This window comes from Triturus cristatus, chromosome 10 (assembly GCF_964204655.1).
Source record: "Triturus cristatus chromosome 10, aTriCri1.1, whole genome shotgun sequence".
NCBI classification, from domain to species: Eukaryota; Metazoa; Chordata; class Amphibia; order Caudata; family Salamandridae; genus Triturus; species Triturus cristatus.
In genome coordinates, this window is record NC_140593.1 from 89,917,179 (window position 1) to 89,944,635 (window position 27,457).

The 27,457-nt window shown below is 45.5% G+C and overlaps 1 protein-coding gene across 1 annotated transcript; it reads right to left on the bottom strand.

Moving 5' to 3' along the window:
- Window positions 1–27,457, bottom strand: LOC146788924 (cis-aconitate decarboxylase-like). The gene is made up of 6 exons (XM_085630490.1): window positions 26,823–27,457; window positions 14,468–14,522; window positions 10,108–10,295; window positions 4,402–4,494; window positions 3,555–3,760; window positions 1–1,956 (listed from the first exon to the last, which is right to left on the bottom strand). Exons 1-6 carry the CDS (start codon window positions 26,841–26,843, stop codon window positions 1,035–1,037), a joined length of 1,485 nt encoding a protein of 494 aa, XP_085486616.1. The 5' UTR covers window positions 26,844–27,457; the 3' UTR covers window positions 1–1,034.

Below are 27,457 nucleotides of genomic sequence, written 5' to 3' on the forward strand. Positions count from 1 at the left end.
TCAAAGTTAATAAATAGTTTATTGAGTTTATGCAAAAATACATCTTGTTGCGGGACAAACAGATGACAGAAATCAAAGGTATTGCAGTCCCGATTCGCTTCTGCTCTGTGGCTGAAATTGAGCCGTCCTTGGAAGGCAAAGTCCTGCGACTTGATGCTTGTCCTCTCCTATTTCACATCAGATGAACACCTGACTTCACTGAGGCCAGCTGATAAACACATGCCCACTCAACCCTCAGCCCCAGTGCACACCTCAAGTATGTGTCCAAACAGGAATTATTGAATACTGTGGCTGGGTGATGCCCTGTGCTACCTGCTAGCATGTGACTGCTGGGTTCCCCATGGAGAGGCTGAGAGTTTGACAGATTTCTCCTGGTGAAGAAGCAGTCACATCACCACAGTCCATCTTAGCAGGGTCAGCTGGCTTCAAGCAGTGACGACCACCACCATTTGGGAATCCTTCATTAGTTCATCACTCAGTCTAGCGGGACTAAGTGCCTTCACATGGTACATGGGTTAGGCCTTCTCTATAAATAGGACAGCATGAGTTACGAAAAACAAGCTTTGGACCAGCCAATGCCCTGCATCAAACTACACAACAATGACCGACAATAACATTGAAATTCACATTACTGTAGCCAACCACACTATTATTAAAAAATAAATATACTTATTAGAAAATACAAAATTGCTTATAAAATCAAATTGCTTATAAAATCAGTAGTGCACTGAATTATAAATCATTTAGTTTAAAATGGATTACTCAGAAGGCGTCAACCCAGAAATAGCATCAGACTGTCCCCCATTGGGAAGTTATAAGGAGCCAGGGCTCTATAAGGTTAATTAGTTTTGGGCACTCTGAAATGACAAATATATTTCTATGATTGGCTTGTTATAAAATTCACACAAGAATTTTTAACAACATATTTTTCACATTTCCAGGGATTCCAGAAGGAATGGACCTCACTGCTTCCATTGAAGTGATACAGTTGAGGGCAAAGACAGCTGTTGCATATATTTGTGATTGACAGCTGCCTATTGCAGGGAGGAGGCCAGACTGGAGCTGTCTTCCAGGCACTCTATATCTTCCACCATCTCAATGATATCCTCAGCCTGGTCTTGGTGCAGCACATGGAGAGCATTGGAGCGGAACTTCTCACGGAGAGAGTTTTGGCTGAGGGGCTTCCTCCAGTGTCCATAGAAGGTATCACACCGCCCGATCAGGACAGTCCCGTCCTCCAGCAGAAGAACCACCTCTCCGTACATCTTGTCGAAGTTGGCTTCATTGTCTTCTGGATGCTCCAGCACCACCTTCTCCAGCAGGTTGATCAGACCAGGTCTCGTGAGGTTGTCCTCGGCGAAAGAAGAGATGCCCACTTCTCCGTCCAGGAGGGCTATGCAAGCATTGAACTGGAACGAGTGTCGGGCCTGGTGTTCCGACTCAGGGAAGGGCCTGTTGATGTACTTAGACACTGGGACCCTCAGAATAATTCTCTGGATGGTAGAGGGATTGAAGCTACCCATGATATTGACTAGTCTGTTCCTTACTGACATGGCAGCGTCTGCGACCCAGTGCATGCCCAAGTGTGCAGGGAATCTCTTGAAGGCAATGTCTTGCTTCTCCAGGAGGAAACTATAGTCTTCACCTGGCATTTCCAGGGGTGACGGCTGGTAGTTACCATAGAAAGCGCTGAACCCTGAGCAGCCGGGCACATCATCCAAGATGAGGGGGTTGGCCTCCATCCCACGGGCAGCTAGAAGCGCTGCTTCCATCCCAAGACGGGTGGCATTGCCAATGTGTAGCGGCTTGGCAAGAGTTGCAGCATTGGCCATGGGTGCCCCTGCCAGGGAAGTGGCAATTGCCAGAGCATGGGCACATTGGTCTTTATTCAAGGAAAGAAGCTTGGCTATCGCAGCAGCACTGCCCATGGTGCCAACCACAGAGGGAGGGTGAAACCTGGAAGGGGACAGAGAAAAATGAGACATTTATGCCAAGTGAAGTAATGTGATTAATGTGAAGAGTGAAAACGCGATCAGATCATGTCAGGCCTGTAATGATGTAAGGCAGTAACATTAGCGGTGGAATATTTAATGAACCATCCACTGAACAGTATTAGAAAACGTATCCTCTTACTCAATCTTACACATCATCAGCAGCTGCCAACAGTAGGGGTTCCAGAAGGTCCCTTGTTTGATAATGTGGTTGGGTTGTTAAATATATTGTGAGATCATTCACTATGATACCATGAGGTGCCACTTTTTAAAGTTTTTAAGTTCAGACACTGCAGACCTGCCTTGCTGTTCTCACAACAGCTGCATGGCTCCCTGGCATGCTGCTCGCGGCCTCTTTCTTTTGGCAGATTTTAAAACGAAGGAAACGTGCAATAATATGAGATTGTTACACTCGGGTCTTGTGCTGGGTCGAGCTGTTCTTTCTGATTTGTTGCTGGTCATGTGCCGGTTATCAATCCGCACACAAGGTAGGGAGGATCGATTTATATGACACAATATTTGACATTTTGATTGCATTTCCATTGTGTTAGTATTTATTCGCTGTGCTTTTATGCTACAGAAATATAGTGAATAAAGGTTTTTGACTGACTGATAAAAAGAGGTCTGTGCACCGCAGATGAAAGGCTAAGATTGAGAATTAGAATGCCAAGCTTGCTTGCTTTGACTACTGTAGTTTGTAGCATCACCCAGATGGGGACAGGGGGTGGTTATCTACCTGTGAGGGGACATTACAGAGGACTGTTACTTATAGCTTTACTGTCCAGGTGCTTCCAAGTATTACCTGCTGTTAGTTGCACTTTACCTTTATAATGTGCCTTGCATGTGAGGTAGGCAGTTAACAGAGATGAATGCACTGTGAACAGTGACCAATGCAGGTTAACGTGAGTCATTTATATCTAAGGAATTACAGCAATGTCAGATATGTAATATATAATGCTAATTATATCATGCAGTGAAGTCAGACTTGTATTACTAATGATATAGTGGGGTATTGGCACATTAAGAAAATAAAATGTTTTTAACCTACTAAAAGCCATTTGCATGTATTTATTTGGTGGGCATCATACATGCCTCGGAGGCATAGTTTTGGCGTCTGTAGAACATCAAATGCACCTCTTGGCACTATTGCTGTCTTTGGTGCTCATCACACATTCTTTCGGGGTATAAATGCACACGGTGGTCAGATAGTGGCACCTTCTGTGGGCATTATATGTGCTCTCTGATGATGCTGCTGTCCTTTGAGGGCATTATACATGCGAGTTAAATATATCGACATCCTCTGTGGCTATTATACATATGTCCTAGTTATTTAAACACACTCTGTGGGCATCATGCATGGACCCTCTGTATGTAAATGCAATCTGTAGACATCATGGATAACTGCTTGAAATGTAAATGTCATTTGTGGGCATGACACATAGCTCCTCGGTTTAAAAAAACCCTCTTTTAGCATTGCTCATAGCTCCTCGGTTTAAAAAACCCTCTGTCAGCATTGCTCATAGCTCTTCGATACATACATCGTCTTGGTGTGCATCACCGTACCTCTTTGGGATGTTGCTGGCCTCACTGGAGAACCTCATGAGTCTTCCTTGCACCTCGATGCCCACGTTGAATGCCAGCAGGAGGTCTGCACCGCTGGGCCTTGAACCCACAGGCAGCATCTGAGAAGTAGCCAAGAGGGCAGGCAGGAGAGCACCCGAGGGGTGAGTGGCAGGGTGCCAGGTGTCATCAAAGTCCATAGCGTGAGTCTGGGAAGAGAAAAGAGGAGATTTAGGGGACCTTTAAAGAATATTCAGAGATAGCACTGCTGCCCAGTACTGAAGAGGGTGGATCCAATGTCTGCCAATCAGAAGATCAAATATTTCATTGACCAATAGGAGCTCTGCACAGCAGTAGGAAAACTGTACAGAAGGTGAAGGATACATGATGTCATTCAGAAGATTAACTATTCCTCTGCCCTACAGATATATAGTACAGAAGGGAGATGATCCCAAAATTCACAATTGGACATTCAGCTGTGCTATTGTCTCAGAGAACCCCTCTCCAAAGAGGGCAGAGGAGCAGAAAAGCAGGACCTAGTATTTAGCAGAGAATCTACGTCATCGCCTTCTAGACTCCTTTAGAGAATAAATAGTCCATTTGCCGCACAACAAACAGAGAACGACATACATTGAGTGTGCATGTTCATCCTAGAATCTCAAAGATCACACCTGGGAGGTTATTTTGGTGTTAAACCATATTCATGTGAATCAGGATTGGAGATTCAGCCAGAGTGTAAAGCTGTCTGATCTCCACCCTCACACCTCAGCCTCACAGTTGCACTGACATTACACACAGATTGATAGGTTAATCAATTGATTGAATGAGAGGCAGCTGCCCGGTGCCTTACCGCCACTCCGTTGGAGTATGCAGCCAGAGTGGGGGAGAGCCGCAGTCCATGTCGTCCATAAACAGAGCTTGTTGCAGAAGAGGGATACATGTCCTGTTCGTGGAGAAAGAGAGAAAACTCTTATGATGGAATAATGCACCGACATAAACCCCACAGGATGTATCAGGAGCCACTTAGGAGTATAGCTACATATACATGAGTCATGCACAGGATAGTACAGGGCCACAGGCTGCGTAGGAGATAACCCATCACAGGACACCATCCCTGGAAGGGCCAGCCATTCCCAATGGGGTTGCAAATTGCGAGTGGCTCATTAATATTCATGAGCCTCGCATTTTGCGACCCCATTGGGAATCGCAATCAGTGTCTGAAACGGTTGTACATTCTAAATTACGACTCATAATTTGCGACTCGCAATTTGCGACTCGCAATCGAGTGCAAATTGCGAGTCACAATTTAGAATGGTCGTACATCTTACCCTTACTAGCAAAATGCCAGCCTGATGGTAAATAGATATGGGTTAGTGGATTAAAACTGCAGTGGTTATTTGGCGGCATGCATTCATGACGTCTTTTATCGGCCACTATTTCAGAGTGACATTGAACATTAATAATTTGCATCAATTTAGTTAGTGGACATCCATTGTGATCCTTCCTGTCTTGTCTGTTATCTGAGAGTGTCTGAGCAGATGATGCCACCTGAGGTCTAAAGGTTTAGCGGTGGTCTATGGTCGGTTGCACTGTTTTTTACATGCTTTCTCTTGATGGTCGACATCTATGACCTCCTAGAGCACGGGGGCTTCTTTTTGGGGTCTGATGCATTCACATTCTGTTGCTTGCCGTGGTCCTGGCCAGTCTTCTCGCAAGACAGAATCTAATAGGTTTGTTCACCACATATAATCGGTGGGTGTTTTTAATTAGGTGAGAGTTTGTTATGTGGAAATGGTCTCATGCATGGCTCGGGAGAGTGTCGATCCTCGAGTTCCTCATATTGAGTTTCTGCTGCATTTGTTTTATTATAACCGAAGGAGTCATAACAATGAGTGTGGGCCGATGGTTCCTTACAAAACCGAACAAGACTCAGAGCTGGGCTTTAAGGTCTCAAGAGGTGCACCAACTGCACCCTCCTTATCTGAAAGTGACTACCATCAGCTCACCAGACTATAGAAGATTGAGAGTGGAGGCTCTAACAAATTCTAGTGGCAGGACAGACGTTTTTGTAGGCCTGGGTGGTGAACTTCACTCTGTTCGCAGAGTTTGAAGAGTTTTCTGCACTTCGCCCTCCGCGGAGTTTCGGAGTGCAGAAAAATCCGCTTCGTGATGTGCAGCGGAGTTTTTTCCCTGCTCGCGATCGCCAACGGTAAGTTCAATCGCAAACGGCAAGTTTGTGAGCGCGTGCTGCCGCTCAGGTAGAGTTTCTACAGGAGCGGCAGGAATACCAGCACAAACTGCACTGAACTCCGCTGTGAGGCAATGACTACATGAACCTTTCTAGGAGGAATGTGCAAGAGTTGGAAACTGCCTGAAACTCTTAGACTTGTGTAATGCACAAACTATCCGCAAACTTGCAACAAATATTGGGTAGACCCTATTAGCCAGGGTTTGAGGATTTCGCTACCAGAATGCTAGGATTTCCCACCAGTGGTCATGAGAAACGTTTCTGTGCTCGAGGATCATCGTAATTGACGACTAACGCCTCTTCATCAGGTTTGTGAACCGGAACTAGGATGTTCTACAAATCTGTCTGGAGAAGCTGCCAGAGGCCTGCCTTGAGGGGGAAGAGCTGACTGACTCCTACAGTGTAAGAAGAGCATTAACAGAACTGCGACCTGAGAAAATGATAGACGCTGCCACAAACCTAACCATAGCTCTGCTGAGGAGTGGTAGACAGGGAGGAGAACCCAGAAATGGGGGGGACAAGAAGACCTGCATTAACCAGTCTCTCGATAGGGCAGTGGACCAGAGATCACGCTGAAGAGATCACACAATGCCCTAGGACTGGAAATTACTAGTTTCCTCAAACAGAAATTGTTACATTAATTTCTGTGTACCACGTTTGTCTTGCACACCTATATTTTTTGTACAGTATTATGTTGTGTGGCTAAGGTAAAGCACTTTTTCGTTTTGAGCAAAAACACTGGCTGGACAAGAATGTAATAATTACTATTAGACGTTTCATTGAGTTTAGAATAGCAATCCCACAGCACCTCCTTGAGTGAAGGTTGAACTGCACAACTTTGCTACTAATGAGATGAAGTGCTAAAAAGGTGTATTTTGTGCCCAGTTTTTTGTGTTCAGTAATAGGGTTAAGCCCCAGGACTCTGGTGATAAAAGGCGTACAGGTACATGCATCAATGTAGGCTTTTGCGATTCCTTAATTGCGATTATTAAGGAATCGTATTTGTTAGACCTGGCACCATTGGCGTGGGTCTCCCTTCCATTTTTTGCTGTGGTATCCTCTGATTTTGCTGGTAATAGATGCTCTGGGCGCTGTGCCACTGCCATTCAGTGCCACAGCGCGAGTGCTCCCTGTGTAAATATGACATGTGAATTGGTATATCCAGGATTGGCTTATTTGGTTTACCCGTTAGTCCCTAGTAGCGTGGCCTGTGTGTGCCCAGGGCTGGTAAACCAAATGCTGCTGATGGGCCTGCAGCACTGGTTTGCGCCACCCACAGAAGCAGCTTGTAAAGTGTGTCTCAGACCTGCCACTGCAGTGTCTGTGTGCAGTCTCGTACTGCCATCTTGGCCGTGAAGTGCACCCACTTCCCAGCCCCAGAACCTTCCCTTGGCATCATGTAAGCCACCCCTATGGAAGGGTGCATTGTATGTATAAGGTAGAACATGCTCAGATGTGTGTAGCATGTCCCGGTAGTGAATTACACCCAATTTCACTTTTCACTACTGTAAAGCTACCTGTTCTCCATAGGCCAGAATGGGAGGTTTGGCTATTACATTCTATAGCCCTAACTGACCCACAGAACATGGTGGAAAAACGAATTTAGTATGCCCGAGCTCAGAATATTAAAATACATATTTTAGTGAAGTTTATTTTTATATTCGATGTTTGAAAATACCACTTTTAGAAAGTAGGCATTTTCTTGCCTAAGCCTTCCAGTGTGCTCTGCTGTTATGTGTATTGGCTGTCTGGTTTTGGAGGGACAGGGCAGGCTGAGTCAGTCCTGGGTTGAATAGAGAGATCTGCATTGGAGTATGGGAAGGGGTAGCTCCTGCACTTGAATAGGGCTGTGCCTGGCAAGGTGTTACATTGCCAGATTTCGTCCATTTTGCCTCATGTCCCGGTTTTTAGAAGGAGTTAACTGAAAACAGTGAAAGGCACTTTCTTGGGTGTTCTAAAGCTTTGCTAGTTAGCAACTGTTCTAAGTAAGTAATTTAATAGGTATTATTTTCATTGTAGAAATTACATTGTATTTACTTTCTTAATGCATCTTCTGTGATCTTATGTTGATGACAGCTGTCATTCTACGCCATTGCGTGGATGAAAAATTGTAATCCTTCTATGTTCCCCAAATGTCACGGATTCGGTTCTCAAGATCTGGTCACCCTAAGCTGCATGCTTTGTATGTTTTTGCAGTTTTATACACCTCGAACTCCATCCTAAGGTATTGAGGCACCTTACATTATACAAGGACACTTTGCTGGAAGTATTAAAATAATTTGGCTCAAGTTACGTGCCAGAATCTCCCTACCCCCTCCAACCTGGCCCCACCGCTCTTACCTGCATGGGTCCGCACCTAACATTTAACAAACCCTAGGACACAGAATGCTCAACAAACCCAAGGACACAGAATGCTCAACAAACCCAAGGACACAGAATGCTCAACAAACCCAAGGACACAGAATGCTCAACAAACCCAAGGACACAGAATGCTCAACAAACCCAAGGACACAAAATGCTCAACAAACCCAAGGACACAAAATGCTCAACAAACCCAAGGACACAAAATGCTCAACAAACCCTAGGACACAGAATGCTCTACAAACCCCTAGGACACAGAATGCTCTACAAACCCTAGGACACAGAATGCTCTACAAACCCTAGGACACAGAATGCTCTACAAACCCTAGGACACAGAATGCTCTACAAACCCTAGGACACAGAATGCTCTACAAACCCTAGGACACAGAATGCTCTACAAACCCTAGGACACAGAATGCTCAACAAACCGCAGCGCGGACGCCGAGTGTTCGCCATTTTTAATCGCATTGCATCAGGATTGTCGCTCCCTCACGAGGCACCATTTCTTTTCATCGCAACAAGATCGCACACGCAACAGGCTCGGCACATCATCCTCCCTTCGCAGCAAGGATTTCATCGCATCACCGGCTTTGCTTGTAGAAGTTTGTCGCTTTGTCCTTCACAAAGATCAGCGCATAATCCTCCCTTGCGGCAAGGATTCAACGCATCACTGGTCACGCGTGAGGAAAATCATCGCTACAACTCCTTAGCGGCATTTTGGTTGCTTTGCTACAGAATCCAGGTAGTTTGTGAGTAAAAGGGTCGCAGAGACAACTCCTCTTTGCACACTGAACTATTTTTGCAGCATTTTAAGAGTAACCCTATTTTCCTAGTATTGTGAATTTTTACTGTTATTGATCTTGTGTTAAGTCTATATATAAAGATAATTATTTTTTATAACTACTTGAGTGGTGTCTTTTTGTAGTGTTCCTCATTGTGTTACTGTGTATGGTCATAAATGCTTCACACACTGCCTCTGAGATAAGCCTAGCTGCCCGTGCTACGTTACCACAGGGTTGAGCAGGGGTTATCAAAGGGTGTAGCCCGCTTACTCTGACTTAGAAAGAAGGGTCCCTACTTGGACAGTGGCCAGCCATTGCCAACTAGAGACCCCCATTTGTAACAGCAATTTAGGAATTGCAAAAACCTATGCAAGTAGGAATTGCTATGAAATTAGAGATTCACAAACCATCCTTAATTGAGACTCGCAAATTGCGAGTCGCAATTAAGGAATGCCTTCCCATTCATTCCCATGGGCTGTAGGCCCATAGGAATGAATGGGAGATTGCATACACAATTTACGGTACCAATAGGTATTCGCAAATTGCGCATGCAATTTCAAGGGTGCCAAAAGGACACCCTGTTGCACCCCTGAAATTGATCTGTGCACACATGTTGTGCACCTCCATGCTCCAAGGGCATTTGTGTGTAACCTACAACTTTGAAAAATGCACTTTAGTGCATTTTTCAAAGTTTTTGCAAATTACCATCAAGTACAAATTGATGGTAATTTGCGCCCCCTACTAGCAAAAATCGCAATTTGCGATTCTATCATGCATTGTATTTAAAGAATCGCAAATTGCAATTCCTTAAATGTAATCACAATTTAAGAAATCTCAATATTTTGCAATTTGTTAAATTGCGAGAGGCTGTCAGGTTGATGCATCGCAGAAGCCCTTTTTGCCGGCGAAAACGGCCGAATTTTGCTAATCGCACCATTTGCGCTCGCAAAAATGGTTGATGCATGTGCCTGTTTGATTCTTAAAATTTGAGGGACTGTCCTGGGACTCCCAAAAAACTTCACACAATGCTCCATCGATTAGTACAAACTTAACCACAAATTGTGGGATCTCAGGGTGTTGTTGGCCACCTGTGGTGTAGGGGTTCCTTTTAAAGGGATGATTGCTCCATAGTGTGCTGCCTGGTGTGTTCCAGACCTCATCTTACCTGACAGTATCCCAAGGCGATGTTGAACACATGCGTTGTGCTTCCCACCAATCCAACTCCGATGCTGTCCAGGATCATGCGCTTGCTGCGGTGTCGAACAACTTGGGACAAGTGATCCAACTGCACTCCATGAATAAAAGAAGCAAAGCTGCTAGTGACCGCCTTCTCCAGGGGGGACCCTTCCAACGCTGCACAGGAAGAAGAGAGAGGATAAGACCTACTGCTAGCTTGGGTTAGAGTAAGACAAGAAATCCAGCGGATCTGGATCCGAAACAAAACAAGCTCAAGCGGATCTCAGCCAGCGTCACGCGGACATGGAGACGAGGCTGAGCGAAGACCTACATCAGGATGGTACACACTGGGGCAGATAACAAACCCTAGATCGCAGATCACTAAACAAACTTCAGGACATAGAACATTTAACAAACGTAGGACACAGAACATTTAACAAACCCAAAGACACGAACATTAAACAAACCCTACGGCATGGAACATTTACCAAAACCTACGATACGGAACATTTATCAAACCCTACGATACGGAACATTTATCAAACCCTACGATACGTAACATTTAGGAAACCCAAAAACACAGAACATTTAACAAACCCTTGGACAGGGAACATTTAACAAACCCTAGGACCCTGAATGTTTAACAAATCCTAGGACACAGAACATTTACCAGTACCAGCTCATGCAGGTAAGAGTGAAAGAGCAGTGGGGGGGGGGGGGGGGGGGAGGATTGCAACAGTCGATAAGGAAAATTAATTATTTATTCAATTTCCTTTCATGGTAGTCTGTCAAATCCCCCCAGGTGTGCAACGCACATGGGGCTCAAAGGGCTTCAGCCCCCCATTGTGTGTGTCAGCCTGGGCTGAGACAGCTTCCCCCCACACACACACACAGTTCCTGAGCTGCTGTGGGCTAGCTGGTCTGGTGTCTTACCGCAGCCGCACCCAAGTATTTCATAGGTTTTTAAAAGACCATTTACTTGATAACGAGGCTTTGTTGTTTTTTCACCCGTTCCTAGAGCCCCTGCATCTTCACTCTACCTATTCCTTAAAGCTGCAAATTACTTTTTCCTGCCACAGTGTGAGAATGCATTTCCTGAAAAGTAACTGCATTAGGGTGACCAGACGTCCCGGATTTGCCTGGACAGTCCCGGTTTTTCACCAACTGTCCGGGCAGATTTCGGCCATTTTGCCTCATGTCCCGGTTTTTAGAAGGGGTTGACTGAAAACAGTGAAAGGCACTTTCTTGGGTGTTCTAAAGCTTTGCTAGTTAGCAACTGTTATAAGTAAGCAAGTTAATTAATAGGTATTATTTTCATTGTAGAAATTACATTGTATTTACTTTCTTAATGCATCTTCTGTGATCTTATGTTGATGATAGCTGTCATTCTGCGCCATTGCGTGGATGAAAAATGTTAATCCTTCTATGCTCCCCAAATATCACGGTTTTTGGTTCTCAAGATCTGGTCACCCTAAGCTGCATGCTTTGTATGTTTTTGCAGTTTTATACACCTCAAACTCCATCCGAAGGTATTGAGGCACCTTGCTTGAGCACCAGTTACATTATACAAGGACACTTTGCCGGAAGTATTAAAATAATTTGGTTCAAGTTACGTGCCTGAATCTCCCTACCCCCTCCGGCCCCACCGCTCTTACCTGCATGGGTCCGCACCTAACATTTAACAAACCCCAGGACACAGAATGCTCAACAAACCCCAGGACACAGAATGCTTAACAAACCTTAGGGTATAGACCAGGGGTCTCCAACCGTTCGATCGCGAGCTACCGGTAGCTCGCCGACCCTCTGGGAGTAGCTCGTGCCTCCTAATTATTAAGACGTTATTTTGCATTTTATTTTGTATTCCATCATTCTCTTGTAGGGCAATCAGCCCTTGCCCGCTCTCACTCAAATCAGCTGCTCGGATTGGCTGAAGTGAGCTTAGCTGGGGCGGGTGGAAGAACGTGACGTTCTTCCTGTACACGCCACCTCACTTTTCCAGGCTGGCATCGCGCTTCGTATTTCCCATTTGATCCTCCCGGAGTAACTGCAAGGTAAGATGGCTTGTGGCCGAGCAGCAGCATAGTGACTTGGTAAAATTGACTCCCTGCATGCAAGGCCCTTTGGTTTGAACATCGGCTACCACCGCGCTTTAGATCTGCATTCAGGAATAAAGCGCGGTGGCAGGTGACTTAAAAATCAAAGGTCCTTGCAGGCACTGGGCTGCTACCGCTGTGGCAGCCGAAGCTAAAATGCAAGGTCCTTGCCTGCACTAATCTGCTTTCACTGACTTCACCACGCTTTCATTTGCCTGTGTGTAGTAGTCAGTGAAAGCAGCTCCGTGCATGCAAGGAACTTTGATTTTAACATGGGCTGCAACTGCGCTTTACATCTGCCTTAAGTAATAAAGCGCTGTGGCAGCCGACTTTCAAATTAGAAGTCCTTGCATTCACTCTGCAGCTACGACGCTGTACATTTGCCTGCCTTCAATAGTAAAACACGGTGGCAGACAACATAAAAATCCATGCCAGCACTAAACTCTTTGCCTGTCATGCAACGGCAAACATATAGCGTGGTATAACAATCAGTGAAAGCCTTTGACTGATTGCTACACATTTGCCTGAAGTAGACCGTGAAAGCTGCTCAGAGCATGCAAGGATCTTGGATGTTAACGTCAGCAGCCACCGCGCAGTGCGGATGTTGAAATCAAAGGGCCTCGTATGCACTGAGCCTCATTTTTGTAATTTAACTGTTGGGCAATTTGAAAATGAAGGTCAGACTGAGGCCAACTATAACAGTACATCGAAAATATGTACTTGCACTGTCGACTCAACATTAATGAATGTATATTTTTTTGAAACATAAAGGCTCTGTGCGTCTGGCTTTGCATTTTTCCCTTCTGCTACACAACCTGTGTCAACAGGCAGAAACAGGGCATTGCCACCAGTCAAAGACGGAGTCCCTTTGATGGGTTTTTCTCTTGTTCTTCTCTACTTTTTAAAGCCCAGACTGCAAAATCGCAAAATTCATGCCACATAATGTCAGAAGGGAAAATAATTTTTTACTTGCCCATCTCCTACTTTTGCAGTAAGGCACAGGCTCCAGAGTCCAGAATTAAAGAGGTTTACACCTGTGTGCCTTAGGGGTGTGTCGCAATTGTGCACAGAGGACAGCTGTACTGTAAGTGAATGGCCTTTGTGAACATGGAGATGTGCTTAGTGTAGGATGCAGAAAACGCTGGCAACTGAAATCTGTGAAGTGCAGGACGAAGTGTGAACATAATTGAGTGAGGACAGGTGAAAGCTAGACTGCAAAGTAAGCCCTTGTAAAATAGACTGCAAGTTATGGTTTTGATGAAATAAAAGGCTGCCAAGAGATTGCAGTTGGATTTCTGGAAGTAGAAGGCTGGGCAGAGAGTGAAGGCGTAGCAGACAGTGTTGCTGTGCTGCACAGAGTGACGAGCTATGGCTATGCATTTTCTGGACTTTGCAGAGTGGAAGCGTGTGTTCTAGAACTGAGTGAAGTGCTTTATAGTGAAACTAGGGTTGCTACCTTTCCAAATACCGGCCATGTGTTGCTGTTGTAATAGTCTGCAAAGCGCCGAGCATGAAAAAAAGTCATATGTATTCACTTGTAACATAACTTCTCCCTTTGTTTACTTTACTTGATAATGAAGTAAGGGGAGGCCTTCTGTTGCAGCATTCTATCTATTCTAGCACTTACGAACCCAATGTGTGGCACTGAAGCACTTACCTACGTGGTCAGCAAGCTATGACATGTGAACCGTGGGTGGTTGGACGCGTTTCCTTTAGTTTGTGATCCTATGTGGGAAGGGTTTCCTTGTCTTCCCTGATGAATACCAATAATTAGGCTTAAAGTCAATGAAGCTGGGTGTGGGGGGTGTCTCAGAAAAATGCGCAAGTTGCTCGGCCTTTAGTAGCTCACGATGATTTTTACTGATCAGAAGTAACTCTCACTCCAGAAAAGGTTTGAGAACCCTGGTAGAGACCCTTCAATTCACCCTAGGACACAGAACATTTAACAAACCACAGGACACAGCGCAGTGATCAGACCCTAGGACAGATCAGACCCTCTCCTTAGGGGAGAGGATGTGGTCCGTCGGCTGCGGTGCAGGAAACCAGGGTTCGAGCCTCGGGGTCGCGTCCACATCCTGTGATTCTGGGCAAATCCCTTAATCTCCTCTTGCCTGAATATGTAATGTAAGTACGGTGCTATGTAAAGCGCTCCAATACCTTCGGGTCGAGTTCGCGCTATATAAAATATGCATAACAAAAACAAAAAAAAACACAGACCCCCCGTGAGTCCCAGCGTGAACATGCACAGACACCTACCTTCCACGGCCGCAGTGTGAGTCCGTCTGGACAGCAAGAGGACGGGCTTTGATTTCTGAAAGAAGAAAGTGTTTTGTATTAGGAAAGGTATTTATTGGTGTTTGTGGACCCCTGAGGGTCAGGCACGGGCACCTCTTTAAAGAAATGTTGACATCTCAACTCTTCGGTGCGTGCGGCTTGAACACAATGGAGAGCGCGTGCGTCAGTGAGCCCTATGCATTATTCCATTTGTTTTATTTAAAGCCTGAGGCAGGACTGACAGTGTCACAATAATGACACATTTCCTTGTCCAAGCCCAACCGGAAGTCCCCTCCCACCTGAGGGCTCGGTTTTCAGATTCTTTCCGGCCATGAAATGATAGAGCGCTGCCAATACCCTGCGCACCTGGTGGGATTTCACCGTTCGCTGCTTATGAGGTTGTGACTAGAGCAGTGGTCGAAAAATAGTAGGGGGACTGTGGGCGGAGACTCAGGGGGCGGGAATAACCCAAGGATTGGATTAGTGGGCGGAGTCGGAGGTGTGGCTAGAAATAGCAAAACATACCAATTTTTGAACGTTTGGCATTTCACTGACCAGTTACAGCTTATAACTTTATTTAATTAAAAGAATCAATAAACATGTTTGAGGTTTAATATACAAGTTGTTTATATTTAATTCATTTACAATGTGGGACATGTTTCCAATCACAGAATATTCCAAATACGCTTATAAGCCATTTGTCTCCGAGCCATGCAGTTTCTTTCATCTGCACTTCTCCTCCCTTTTTCTAACCATTTCTGAACATAAAATTCAGTTTTAAATTCTATGACAGGTGGCCCCACGATATTTATGAACATTGTAGAAGACAGACGATTGATTGATATTCTGTTCCGCAGTGGTGTGAGCACATCATCATTACACTAAAGCCCCGTTCACATTCAGCAGTGGAGGTAGAAAAGGTGTTGTTTATAATGTGCATTAGTGGTTTCAGGCTTTCAGAGATGCAATTTTTATTTTGTGTGTACTCTCTGAAACCAAGGATGTACTGCCTGGTATCAAATACATGCAACCTGCTACAAAGGTTTTGTAATTCTCCCTCACCGTATAAGATGTCTACTGGATCTGGCCAATAAACTGGTTTTAGGAGTTTCATTCTATGTACTAACTCTTTGTATTCTATTTCATCATTGTTTGTGGTTGTGCATCTAGAAACATTTGATGCATTAGACATTGTCATCCTTTTTCGCAGGTTATTTGCTAAGCTCCTAAAGAACTGTGCCCTATTGATGCTAACACAGCCTTTGTTCTGTTGCAGTCCTACACCAGCAAACTGCATCCATTCAGCAGCATCTAACGCAGTTGTAGCAAACAAAGGGCCCAGGTGCATCAGCCATTGATTCAAACACTAAAATCTGCATCTGTATTGAACGATCGGCCTCATATATGGTCATATCACGCCGCTGCAGCCTTCTGGATAGGTCACCCAATTCTGTGAGAGCATCATATAAAATGCCCATATTTTCAACAAACACCAGGGAGGTTAATAAACGGTTTAAACCAGCATATTTCCTCTGCTCAATGTCACTCCTCATTGAGTCTTCGGAAGATTCCATGAAATCTTTAATAAGTCCTTTGTAGTTATTCCAAACAGCTCTCACAGAACTTGATGACACCCAACGTATATCTAGCACCTTTCCAATTGCCAGAAGTCTTACTTCTACCTCCAGAGCACATTCCCCAAGCTCTCTCTGATTTTTCGGAGAGGCATGGTGTATTTGACCCTATAGTTTTTTTTTCAAAATTATCTTGGGAGTAGCAACACCCAGACTGCAAATCCTCCGGGCCCTCCTTTATCTCTTCTTAGTCTTACAAGGCCCAGTAAATCGCACTCTTTTCCAAATCTCTTTCTAAATATTATCACTCTCAAAAACTGTTTTTTCTATGTAATTTTCCTTTGATGGGAAGAGGAGGTTTCTGAGGTGGTAGTATCAGGCAAGTGACACTTCTTGGGCTCCCTCTGTTCGAGCCTTCATGGAGGATCCCTCTTCATTGCTACCTCCACCTGACCCCAGACTCCGCAACGCACTTCCTTACAGGCTTGATTATCCACTACTCCTCTCCAGTGCACCTTATCTCACAGCTGACCTTGGGCCCCAGCCCCATATCAGGCACCATCGGGCTCCACTTTCATTTTTCCCCGTAAAAACATCAGTAAAATCACCTTCAAACTTAAAACATTGAATATAGCAGTAAATATAATTAGCACACACTTTAAAGTATGTTCCACAGTAGCCCTTATGACCCGACTGCTAATTAAATAAACAAATACAGAAAGGCCATGACAAGGCCGGCTTTAGCGCTGATGCGAAAGTCTTTTTTGGCGCCACACCAATAATCACTGCCATACGCCACAAGTGCTCCTCATCTCCCCATAGCCCCTCCCCCTCATGACCTCCTCCTCGGATTCCCTCACTGCCACCCTCCACCAGTGCCCCTCATTTCGCTGTAGCCCCTCCCCCTCATGACCTTCTCCTCAGAATCCCTCACTACCATCCTCCAGCAGTGCCCCTCATCTCTCCCTAGCTCCCCCCTCCCCCCCCCCCATGACCTCTTCCTCAGATTCCCTCACTGCCACCCTCCAACAGTGCCCCTCATCGCTCCATAGCCACTCCCACTACCTCCTTCTCGGATTCCCTCACTGCCACCCTCCAACAGTGCCCCTCATCTTTATGTAGCCCCTCTCTCATATGCATTTCATTTGTTGTGTAGCGCTACTCATATTAGTGTAGTGTGTGTCAGTACTTTACACCACGCACACATTATACAGAGACAACGAATCATACAAGTATGTAAATCAGCCTACAGGGAATGTCACATAAGCCAATGAGGATTACAAGGTGTATGAATGACATGTCATCCATACTGGTGGGCAGTTATTTTAAGAGGGTTTGGTCTGGAGAAGCACAAACTCAGGATTTAAAGAGTACTCCAGTGGTTAGGGGTTGGCTTTACTGATAAAAATGTAGATCTGCCCAAAGATACTCATTTTAGCAACATTAGAATAATGAAAGACTGGGGAAGTTCTAACTATATCACAAAACAAAAAACGCGAAGTTCTAACTATATCATTCAGGTTTGCATACAGCTCTATGAGGACAGTTCATTGGTCACTGTCCTACGTTAGGATTGTAACTTCTGAACTGCAAGCAACACAAGGATCTCTGTCACAATGACAGTAACCCACTGAGCTTCCACATAAAATACAGTTCATCTGCACTTAACTACTAACAGAGAAATGATTGCTCTCCAGCAGGATCATTAATCCCCAGCGTTATCTGGGCATTTTTTATTGTCTTATTGTTGTCCTGCATCGGCCATGATAATGATAACAAGCATTTACAATGCAACGGTCTCGGCATTGTTAAAGTTAGAGCTATTGGAATTGCTCATGACATTATTTTTGTTTATGTTTTTAAAACATGTAAAGAAACGGCATTGTTATTTACAATGTCAATAGCTTAATCTGTGTGTGGGTGCAAATGCACTAGGTCTCGCATTGGAGAGTGATTAAGCTATTGACATTGTAAATAACAATGCTGTTTCTTGAAATGTTTTAAAAACAAAAACATAAACAAAAATAATGTCATGAGCAATGCCAATAGCTCTAACTTTACCAATGACGAGACCATTGCATTGTAAATGCTTGTTAAATAATTGTAGCTGGGCATTGGAGGTATAACTAGGCCTGGGCAGTGAATTCTCCTTCGTTAGTGAAGTTTTCCTCGCTCCGCGGAGCACGCAGCGTTCCGTTTGCGGTGTGGAGTTTTTTCCACGATCGCCAATGTTAAGTTGGTGAGCGAGGAAAATCCAACACTAGGCCACCACCCAGCAAGATTTCTCAAAGCAGGTGGTCGCGGATGGTCGCGACTGCTCGCGTTGAAAAACCATCCGTTTGTGTTGACGAAGTTGCCGCAAGAGTAGAAAATCTACTGTAGTGGCAGAAAAAACAGTGCCCTCTTCCGCTGTGCATGGTGACATTCGCACTGATTTTCCTGCACTGGGCAAACACCTGACGCTAAAAATCAGCATAAACGGCACGATCTAATGCACTCTGCCACTAGCGGAATTTCACTTAGCGCAGCTGCGTTTTTTGGTCACTTCGCGGAACTCCGCAAACTCCTACGTAAGGGGTTATTTTATCCTGTTATGTGGACATTTTTCAATTGCATGTGTTTGAACGACTGTTTGGGAACCAAATGTATTTACTAAAAACGAAAAGCTGCTATTTCATGGCTTATGTTTTTTTAATAAACTATAAGGTCTGGATTTTAATACAATAGCAAAATGTCGGTACTTCCATAAAATATGAAGATGGTGCTAGTGGATATAGATTGCATTTCCAAATATATATTTGTAATGCTGATATTTGAGTGATAATTATGGCCGCAGTCTGAGTGTCTAACATGTACCATTGGTGTAATGTACCTGCCGTTCGGAACCTAAGGTGCTCGTAATTCTTGTAGAAGCCTACCAAATATTCCTGGCTCTGTAGTGATACTGCCTGAGACTGAAGTTGTGTGGACTCTTGCCACCCTCTCTCATCCTAAGGAGACTCGCCATGACGCATGGCGGTTTACTTGCCACGAGCAGGATGCAATGATGAAATTAAGCAAAAGGTAGAAAGGAAAATGGATGCTATGAAAAGTGATGCACCATGCAAAATTGCATTTTATTAATTGCCTTCATCATCTGTTGCTTTTCAGATGTTTTATAGGTTGATAGTGATGACAAAATACTTTTTTTCGATCATTTCTTTGGGACTGTTGAACGCTCCACACTTTAGCAGGTAGCCAAACCATGGCAGCATTGGATTTTCTTTGAGTCTCCCTTTATAAGTTTGTTGGGTGTGGCCAGGGTTATGGTGTAGGTGCTTACGTGCTAACTTGGTTGTTTGGCTTGTGCGTTGCCCATTAGATTTCTTGTAAGTTAATTAATTTGAGGCATTTGCTGATGCAGTTCTAGCCTGATCTACACCTGCTGATGTAACTGCACTGTTTGGTGGGTGGAAAGTGTCCTGTATGATGTACTGTTGTATGATGGGGTCTGGTGGGTGGTAAGTGTTCTGTTTGATGTACTGTTGTATGATGGGGATTGGTGGGTGGTAAGTGTCCTGTATGATGTACTGTTGTATGATGGGGATTGGTGGGTGGTAAGTGTCCTGTATGATGTACAGTTGTATGATGGTTCGAGTTGGGCGAGTCCCTGTAAGCTCGAGTCAGATGCCGGGCTTTAGCTCAGCTCAAGGTCCTCTTTGACCCTCAGACCAAAAACGTGCCAGCCTTTCACATGGTGCCACCAGGGGCGTAGCGTAGGGGGTGATTGGGGTGCCAATAATTCTATTCTCTAGTAAAATAGTTGGGTACAGGTATTTTCAGTTGGGTATGGTGAGTAGTCTGTCGGATTCCACCTGGAAGTTTTACATAACCACACAGACAAATCACACCCACACAAACACTGTCTCTCGTCTGTTTTACAAAAGTGTTGGTTATTTTACCAAATATTGTGTTTTAAGCGCTCCTTACAGTCTGCACTCCGCTTCCTTTCCACCGTCACTTAAACTCCTCTTTTGCACCTTTTCTATTATAATGTGTTTTAACATGGTATGCCCGCATGGTTGTCAGAAAACCTGAAGCTCACCCCCCCCCCCTAATCTTGCTGACCAAGCTACGCCCCTGGGTGCCACTCGTGCTCTAACCCCATCTGCCAAGAATTACAAGAAAGACAAAGCAGTAACCTTTGATGTAACAATGGGTGAAAGAAAGATTCATTTGGAGGCTGAACTGCACAACATGGAAGAGTCAAACCTAGGATGAGTCCCGGCTTCCCTGCGTAACCAAATAGTGATCTGTAGCAAATTGCGTATTCCACGAAGCCTCCTTCTTTCTTAATTAGCACATATGAAAGCAGATTCAAATATATGCGTTCAGGATGTGCGCTCTACAAAAGCCCTCGTGTTTGATTTAATGTACTCTATTCTTTCTCCATGTATATAATAAGATTCTAGGCCACATATTGGGCGCACATGAAGATGCGCTTGCCTCTTAGTTCAATGGTGGCGCTGTCCTCAGGGCGGAGAGAGTGAATGTTACCAAATTCAGGTTTATAAACTTTGAATAAATGCTTCTCAATGCAGTGATCTAATCTGATGTAGTAAAGTGAAACGGTTCCGAAGGCTAAAGAAGTATATTTGTTTGAACTTTGAAGAGACTTTATGTCAGTTTTTGATGTTTGTGGCACGGTTCACTTGCCAAATATTTTCATGGCTCTACTCATACCAGGGCTCTCAGAGCCGAGCCAGACTCTCGGCTCTGCCCGTGTACTTCTTGGCCACCTCTGATGATGGATGGTACAGGGTAATGGGTGAATGCTGCTGTGGGCACGTCGATATCCACCTAAGTTCTACACCCGTTCACATTTACCCGTTCACATTTACATTTTTTGGATGTGTGTGAGGTGTTGTATCTAACACGGTGTTTTGAAGGCTTGGGTAGTCATTGGTGGTGGTAAGCACTTTTGGAAACCATATGGCATGTTTGGACGGTTTCGTTTGTCTGCACTGAGCTCTGTAATGTGTCCTGTAGAAGCCAATTTTAGTTTTGAGTATAGTTGATGAACCATTACAACTGTTTAAGATCTATCTGAGGTGCATGTGCACGTGGTTTGTTCTTTTAAAAGCGTACTGTGGGGCTGACTTGTAGAGCATCGCAAGGAAAGACATACAATGAACTTAAAAATAATATGGAGTGTAGACCGCGATGTACATTTAGAGATGACTTTGATGATGGGAAATGCCCGCTAATTCGACATGTGGTATCAAGCTGCTAGGCATAGACGCCCAAGGCCCCTCGAAGTGCAGCCACTCTAGAGCCCTTTGTCCTTCTAGGTTCACTGTCTGTTGGACTGGTGCACGAAGTGAGCCCCACTCAGGTGCCATATACCTGGAGATAACAACCCTCCTCCCAGGTGTCGTGTGTGGGAGAATAGTGCACCCTCATCTCTATTCTCGCCTCACAGGGCACTTTGTGCTTCAAAAGTGTAAAGTGTGCTGTAGAATGTCCTCAGTTGAAGAACCTCCAATCCAAAGTCACGTGGAGGGAGTTTGATTGTCTCGATCACTATCGTTCCTGGCAGATCACCAACGTCCAGTGCTGTATTCAGTGCGCATGCGCAGCATGTTTCCGGCACAAATTGGGGCGGGGACAGTGAGAGCTGACCGGTCCTTGTGAAGAATCCTACAGTTTTACATTGAAACTAATAATTTTGAGTTCACCTGAGGCATTTAGCATAGGACTAAGAAAAGGCGCGCTCGTACTTCTTACTGTCATTTATTTTATGTCCATGGGAAAGGATCTGTGGGGTCTATTAGTGATTAGCACCTTAAGACTGGTTATATAGAAATTTTCTATAAATATATAATTTTACTAAAATTCTATTAAAGTGCCCCTGCTTAGCCTCAGGTCGGTGCCTTTCCTTTTGCTGTTTCGGTACTCTAAAACAGGCGGGTTTTAAATGTACTTGTGAAATGGGTGCATTTTACTAATTTGCTTTTAAATGTAGGAGATAAAATAGATTTCTAGGAGTGTAAATAATTTATAGAAAGCACTTAACTTTTAACATTTTTGTAAAGGGTTATTTCCTTGAATCAAAATGGATGCTCGTTATATCGATCTTCGGATAGATGAAAGGCCCAATCCTCTTTTCTCGAACTGAAAACTTTGCGCTAGCAGTTCTACATAGATCTCGGCATAAACTATTTAATTCACTATGCTAGTTTACAATGATATGTTCATTCAAAGTCTGCACTTTATGAAGCGTGCTATATATAATCTGGGTCACTGAAATGCTGGGATTTTGCGGCTGCAGAGTTTCACGTAATTATGGTTTTGCCACATAATTCATCACCTGCTGCATAATCTGCTGATTTAAAAAAAAAAAAACCTGTTTCTAGGCCAAACGGATCAGGTTACTAAAACGCCGCAACCCGTGTTGCTGCTCAGTGGAAGGCCCTTGCAAAGTATGACTGGTCGTCATTCGTTGCTTGTTGCTGTATTTGGGTGTCCGACTGGTTCTAATGATGTGAATGAAACCGTAAGTGTTAACATATATAAACAATGTAAAATATGTGAGGCAATACTTTTACAAAATGTGCCACAATATATATTTTGCCTTTTATTGGCGCATAATTAAGTAATTCCCGACACATAGTTTGGTTGCCCCCTGTCGCATAATTTCCGTGGCCTTGGCACTTAACTGTTATCCTAATGCACATAAGTGTATGTTTAGCTTTGTAGCTCTTAGGATCAAACAACAAAGGAACAGCGCCCTCTAGAGGAGTGAAGTCGCAGGAGCGGTCTGATCTGAAACATCGGATAGGTGCGTTTCGAGGTGCACGCGCCCGTCAGATTTGAGGTATGTAGAGGCGCTGTGGACACCATTCTATATTTTGGAGGCCTAGACCCACTCCAAGGATCGGCAACTAGTGTCCACCTCGTGTTTTAGGGTGCTAAACTCATACCACTGCCTCTCCCGCCTATTCTATCTATATACAAGCCCGGGAGCACCGCTAACCATTGGGAAGGAAAGGCAGGGACATCGGTGACGGACAAACCGAGACCGTGCTGAGTGAGGAGCGTGCTTTGGTGAAAGTGGAAATGGAGGGAGGAAAGCTGTGTGAGGGGCTCGACGAAAAGGTCCGATCTGTGACGAGAGAGGGGGTCTGTGTCTGGAAGAGTGTTAAGGGTGCTTCACTCTACTGAGTAATCCCGAAGAGAACTCACCATATTGTCCTGTTGAGGCACAAGTTACAAAAAATACCATAACCCGTAGCTACGCCATATCACTTAGGAGTAGCTTTCTCGTCCCCACCATTAAACCGAAAGGTTTGCGGTTTTTTTTCTTGCTGGATGAAAAGTGGTTGTTTCTTGTTTTGTGTCAGGTAAATTTTGAAACAGAAAATTGTGAGCTTGGTGTTACATGCGAACCGAGTCCTGATAACGCCTGCTTGTTTAATTGATAGAGATCACCATGTTGGCTAAATGTTTTGCTGCCGAGTCAAAAACGGCGATATAAATTAAAGTGCAAACTTTGCCCATTCAGCAGGGCTCTTTGTGCTTGGGGTCAGGTGTGGGGGGGCAGCGCCTTTGTGTGGATACCTTGGATGTGCCCCGCCCCTCCGGGTTACGGAATGAGCACGGACGCTGCCCATGACGCGGGTCCGTCACCTCAGCGGCCAAGCACAGAGCTCCTGCCGTACAGTAGGAGATCAGGTGAGGGAGCAACGCCGGGACACCACCGCCTTTCTCCGAGGCACAGCAGAAAATGCCTCGGAGAAAGGGAGTGTCCTTTTCGGATTGGGGGGCGTGTTTTGCTGTTGTCTCCTCCCTGAGACTTCTCGCAAAAAACACGCCCCCCGATCCGAAAAGGACGGGGCAGGATTAGAGTGACGGGACCTCTTCTCCAATGGCTGGCCAGCATTTACTAGGCCAGCCAATGGAGAACAGGGAAGAAGAGGGGCGGGTTCAAGCCCCTCTTCTCCCAAGTCATTATGTCTCGCGAGCGAGACTGCGCAAGCGCAGCCATCGCTAGCCGAGACCTAAAAACGGATTAAATGAAGCACACACGAACTATGTGCCCTGCTGCGCCTGTGCAGATTTTAAAAAGAAAAACAAATAGTGACAAATTCTCCTACTTACTCCATTAGTCAATCTTAGTGTCGCAGCCTGAAGTGATAAGCAGCTGCAGGGGTTGGGAAAGGTGAATCAAAATAAACAAACTTCTTTTCTCCTGCGCTGCATAGAAAAAGAAATATCCACGCAGCAGAACAATAGGCAAAGGTTACCGCGGCCAAAGAAAGGATTTGTCGCCTTTCGCCATGCCCCTGTTGGAGATGAAGGGGTGAAAAAATAAACAAAGCCTCGTTAACATGTAAATGGTCTTTTAAAGACCTGTGAAGTACTCAGGTACAGCTGCGATAATCTCAAAAACTGTCTGTGTGCGCGCCCGGGCGCACACACACGACGGGGGAGGTGTGGGGGGGCGGCTTTGAAGCAGTTTGAGCCCCATGGCGTTTCGCGCCTGCCTTCAAGCCCTTACTAGAACCGGGCCTGAATTGGGGCAGTCCCGGGACGCTTTTTTTAAATCAAGAAGTAGGGGAACGGACTAGCATAATTTTTAAAAGTAGGGGCACGCCGTGCCCCTCCGTTCCCCCCCACTTCTAACACTGGACTAGAGGTGCGCGTTATTATGCTCTAGTGGCTGATGCATTGCACGTCGGTTACAAGTTACAACAAATGTTTCCAGGGCTTCATTAGTGGTTCTCAAGGAACGGAAGGAAGAGCTGCGCACAGTGCGGAAAGTGACCCTCGCACGAGCGTCTTCCCTGGTGCTAGCGCCTGAGTGCTTGGCTTGGTCGTGAAAAGGAGGACGGGCCCGGGGTAACCACTGCTACCCAGACATGCCCTTAGCTACCCCCTGCACATCACACTACTCCTGGCACTTGGGTGAATGAATACCATTGGTGGGGATAACTTCAGTGCAAGTGGGGTGGGCGGGGCTCGCTGCACAAGCGCAGGGGTCAGGGCCCCGCCCATCTCTTCAACACTGCTCATACCGGTATGTAACGGAGGGGATTCTTAAATTCAGGTCTCCTCTACAAGCAGCAGCTGAGAGGCGCGCACAGTTCAAGTCTAGGCGCTAGTGTATTTTCTGCCCGGAAACTGTGGGGTGGCAGAGAGCTCCGACTCGTGTTTGAGATTATGTGAACATGAAATATTACAAAAATTCATATACCTTTATATAGAACCTTATGGTTGTTTATTTACATATATAGTGTGCTTGGTTGGCAAAAGAGGCAAATGAACAAACGTATGCCGGGTAGTTGAATAAATGCCTTATTGTATTAAAATATATTCTATAAATAAAATAAAAATGAACAAAAATATTAAAGCAAGGAATTTATTATTGTGCTTAAGATTTTCGTAGGTTTTATACAATAAATTCATGTGTTCATTCACGTCTGGTAGTTGGATAAAATAACTGAATAAAAACTTTGTTAAAAAACGACGTTTTATCCAGATTGCATACGTTTGTTTTGTTTTTCTAACTAAGTTTTTGTTGCGTGTGGTTTGTAAGTAGATATGTTTGTGTGTGTGCACAGAATACGAGAAAGCATTGGGTCTCGCTACTCTGCAAGGTGCATAATTAACAAATAAATGAGTGTGTACGCGCGGGTGCGTGAGAGACCACGTGAAGGCGTTTGGAAGGGTGTTGTGTGAGACAGCCTAGAGGAGAGGTAGGACCAAAAGTTAAAACAAAGAGAGAAGTTGGAATACACGGGAGGGGAGCGAGAGTGAAAGAAAGAAAGTGAAAGCGAAACGATGGGAAGAGGGAGCGGTAAATAAAGACATACGAAAAATAAGGCAATGAAAAATGGAAGAGAAAGAAAGAAACGTAGGCGTCTGTGGACGAGTGAGGAGTAGAAGGAAGGGAAGATCTACGTGAAAGGAGAGGGAGAAAGGAGATGAAAGAATGATGAAATGGGAGAGAAAAGGAAATAGAAATAACAAGAGATGAGAAAGGAGGATAGAGGAAGCGAAAGAAGGAAGGAAAACCTGTGTATGAGTGTGCGAGCGTGAGGGAGGGTGAGTGTGTATTGACTGTGGACTCACGGGAGCGTCGGTTTCAGCGTGCACAGAAGTGCAAGTGCACTTGAACCTCTGCCATAAACCCGTGCGGGGTTTGCCTGGTCTACTTCCGGTCGTGTTCTCAGCCACTCACTCCAGGTCTAATACGGACTGGTACTGCCCGCATCCCGCTGGAACAGAAACAAGCACTGGTCTGTGCCAAACTGACGGACCCCTGATAGTGCAAGACGCGACGCGAGGCACAGCCTCTCAGACTGACGCACTTCACTAAAAGGTGTGGGGGAAATGTACGAGCCTGTCTTTAAAAAAAACTCAACAAATGCCACCAGGCGCGGTGGGGGGTAGTAAACTCCGGCATCTGGAGGCGCGGAGTTAAGTAAATAAATAAAAACAATTTACAGTTGCGCGCGCTGCATCGCCGAGTTGGCGTTGCAGCGCGCGCAATGTCAATTGTTTTATTTATTTACGTAACTCCGTATGCCGGAGTTTACTACCCACCACCCTGCCTTTCCCCAGCCCCGCAGCACTCCCAGGGCGAGCCGCCATTACAAGCTACACATTGTCCCAGCCCCACACCGCTGAAAGTCTGGCGCCAAGTGCTTCGAAGACAGAAGAAACAAATTACCGCACCCAATGAGCGACGAGAGAGCACGCAGGTTGGAACAGAGCCTCACCTGGAAGGTAGACAGCAGCATCGTGCGCCTTGAAGCCTTTTTAACCTGAAGGAGCTTCCTTCACGGGTGCTGGAGGGCGGCTGCTGTCTCTGGTGTTGGCAGGACGCAGAGATCTCTCGTGCTGGAAGGAGAGGTGGCTCTTGTTGGGGAGAGGTTGTTATCTTTGGGGTTTCAGGGGTCTGGTGCCTGTGGTTCTGAAACTGGCTGGTGTAACTGGGTCTGCTGGGGCGAGGGTCTCTGGGTCTGCTGGGGCGAGGGTCTCTGGGTCTGCTGGGGCGAGGGTTTCTGGGTCTGCTGGGGCGAGGGTCTCTGGGTCTGCTGGGGCGAGGGTCTCGTGTCTCTGGGTCTGCTGGGGCGAGGGTTTCTGGGTCTGCTGGGGCGAGGGTCGCTGGGTCGCTGGGGCGAGGGTCTCTGGGTCTGCTGGGGTGAGGGTCGCTGGGGCGAGGGTCTCTGGGTCTACTGGGCACCAGGGTCTACAGTGAGACTATGTCTCTGGGGCCACAGAGGGTAGGTGTCTCTGGCTTGCAGGAGACTGCTGTTTTAGGTACCGCACAGGGCTCCTCTCTCTCTGCTTCTGACAGGTGTATCTGGGTCAGCAGGAGACTGATGTCTCTAGGCCAGCAGGGGGCAAACGT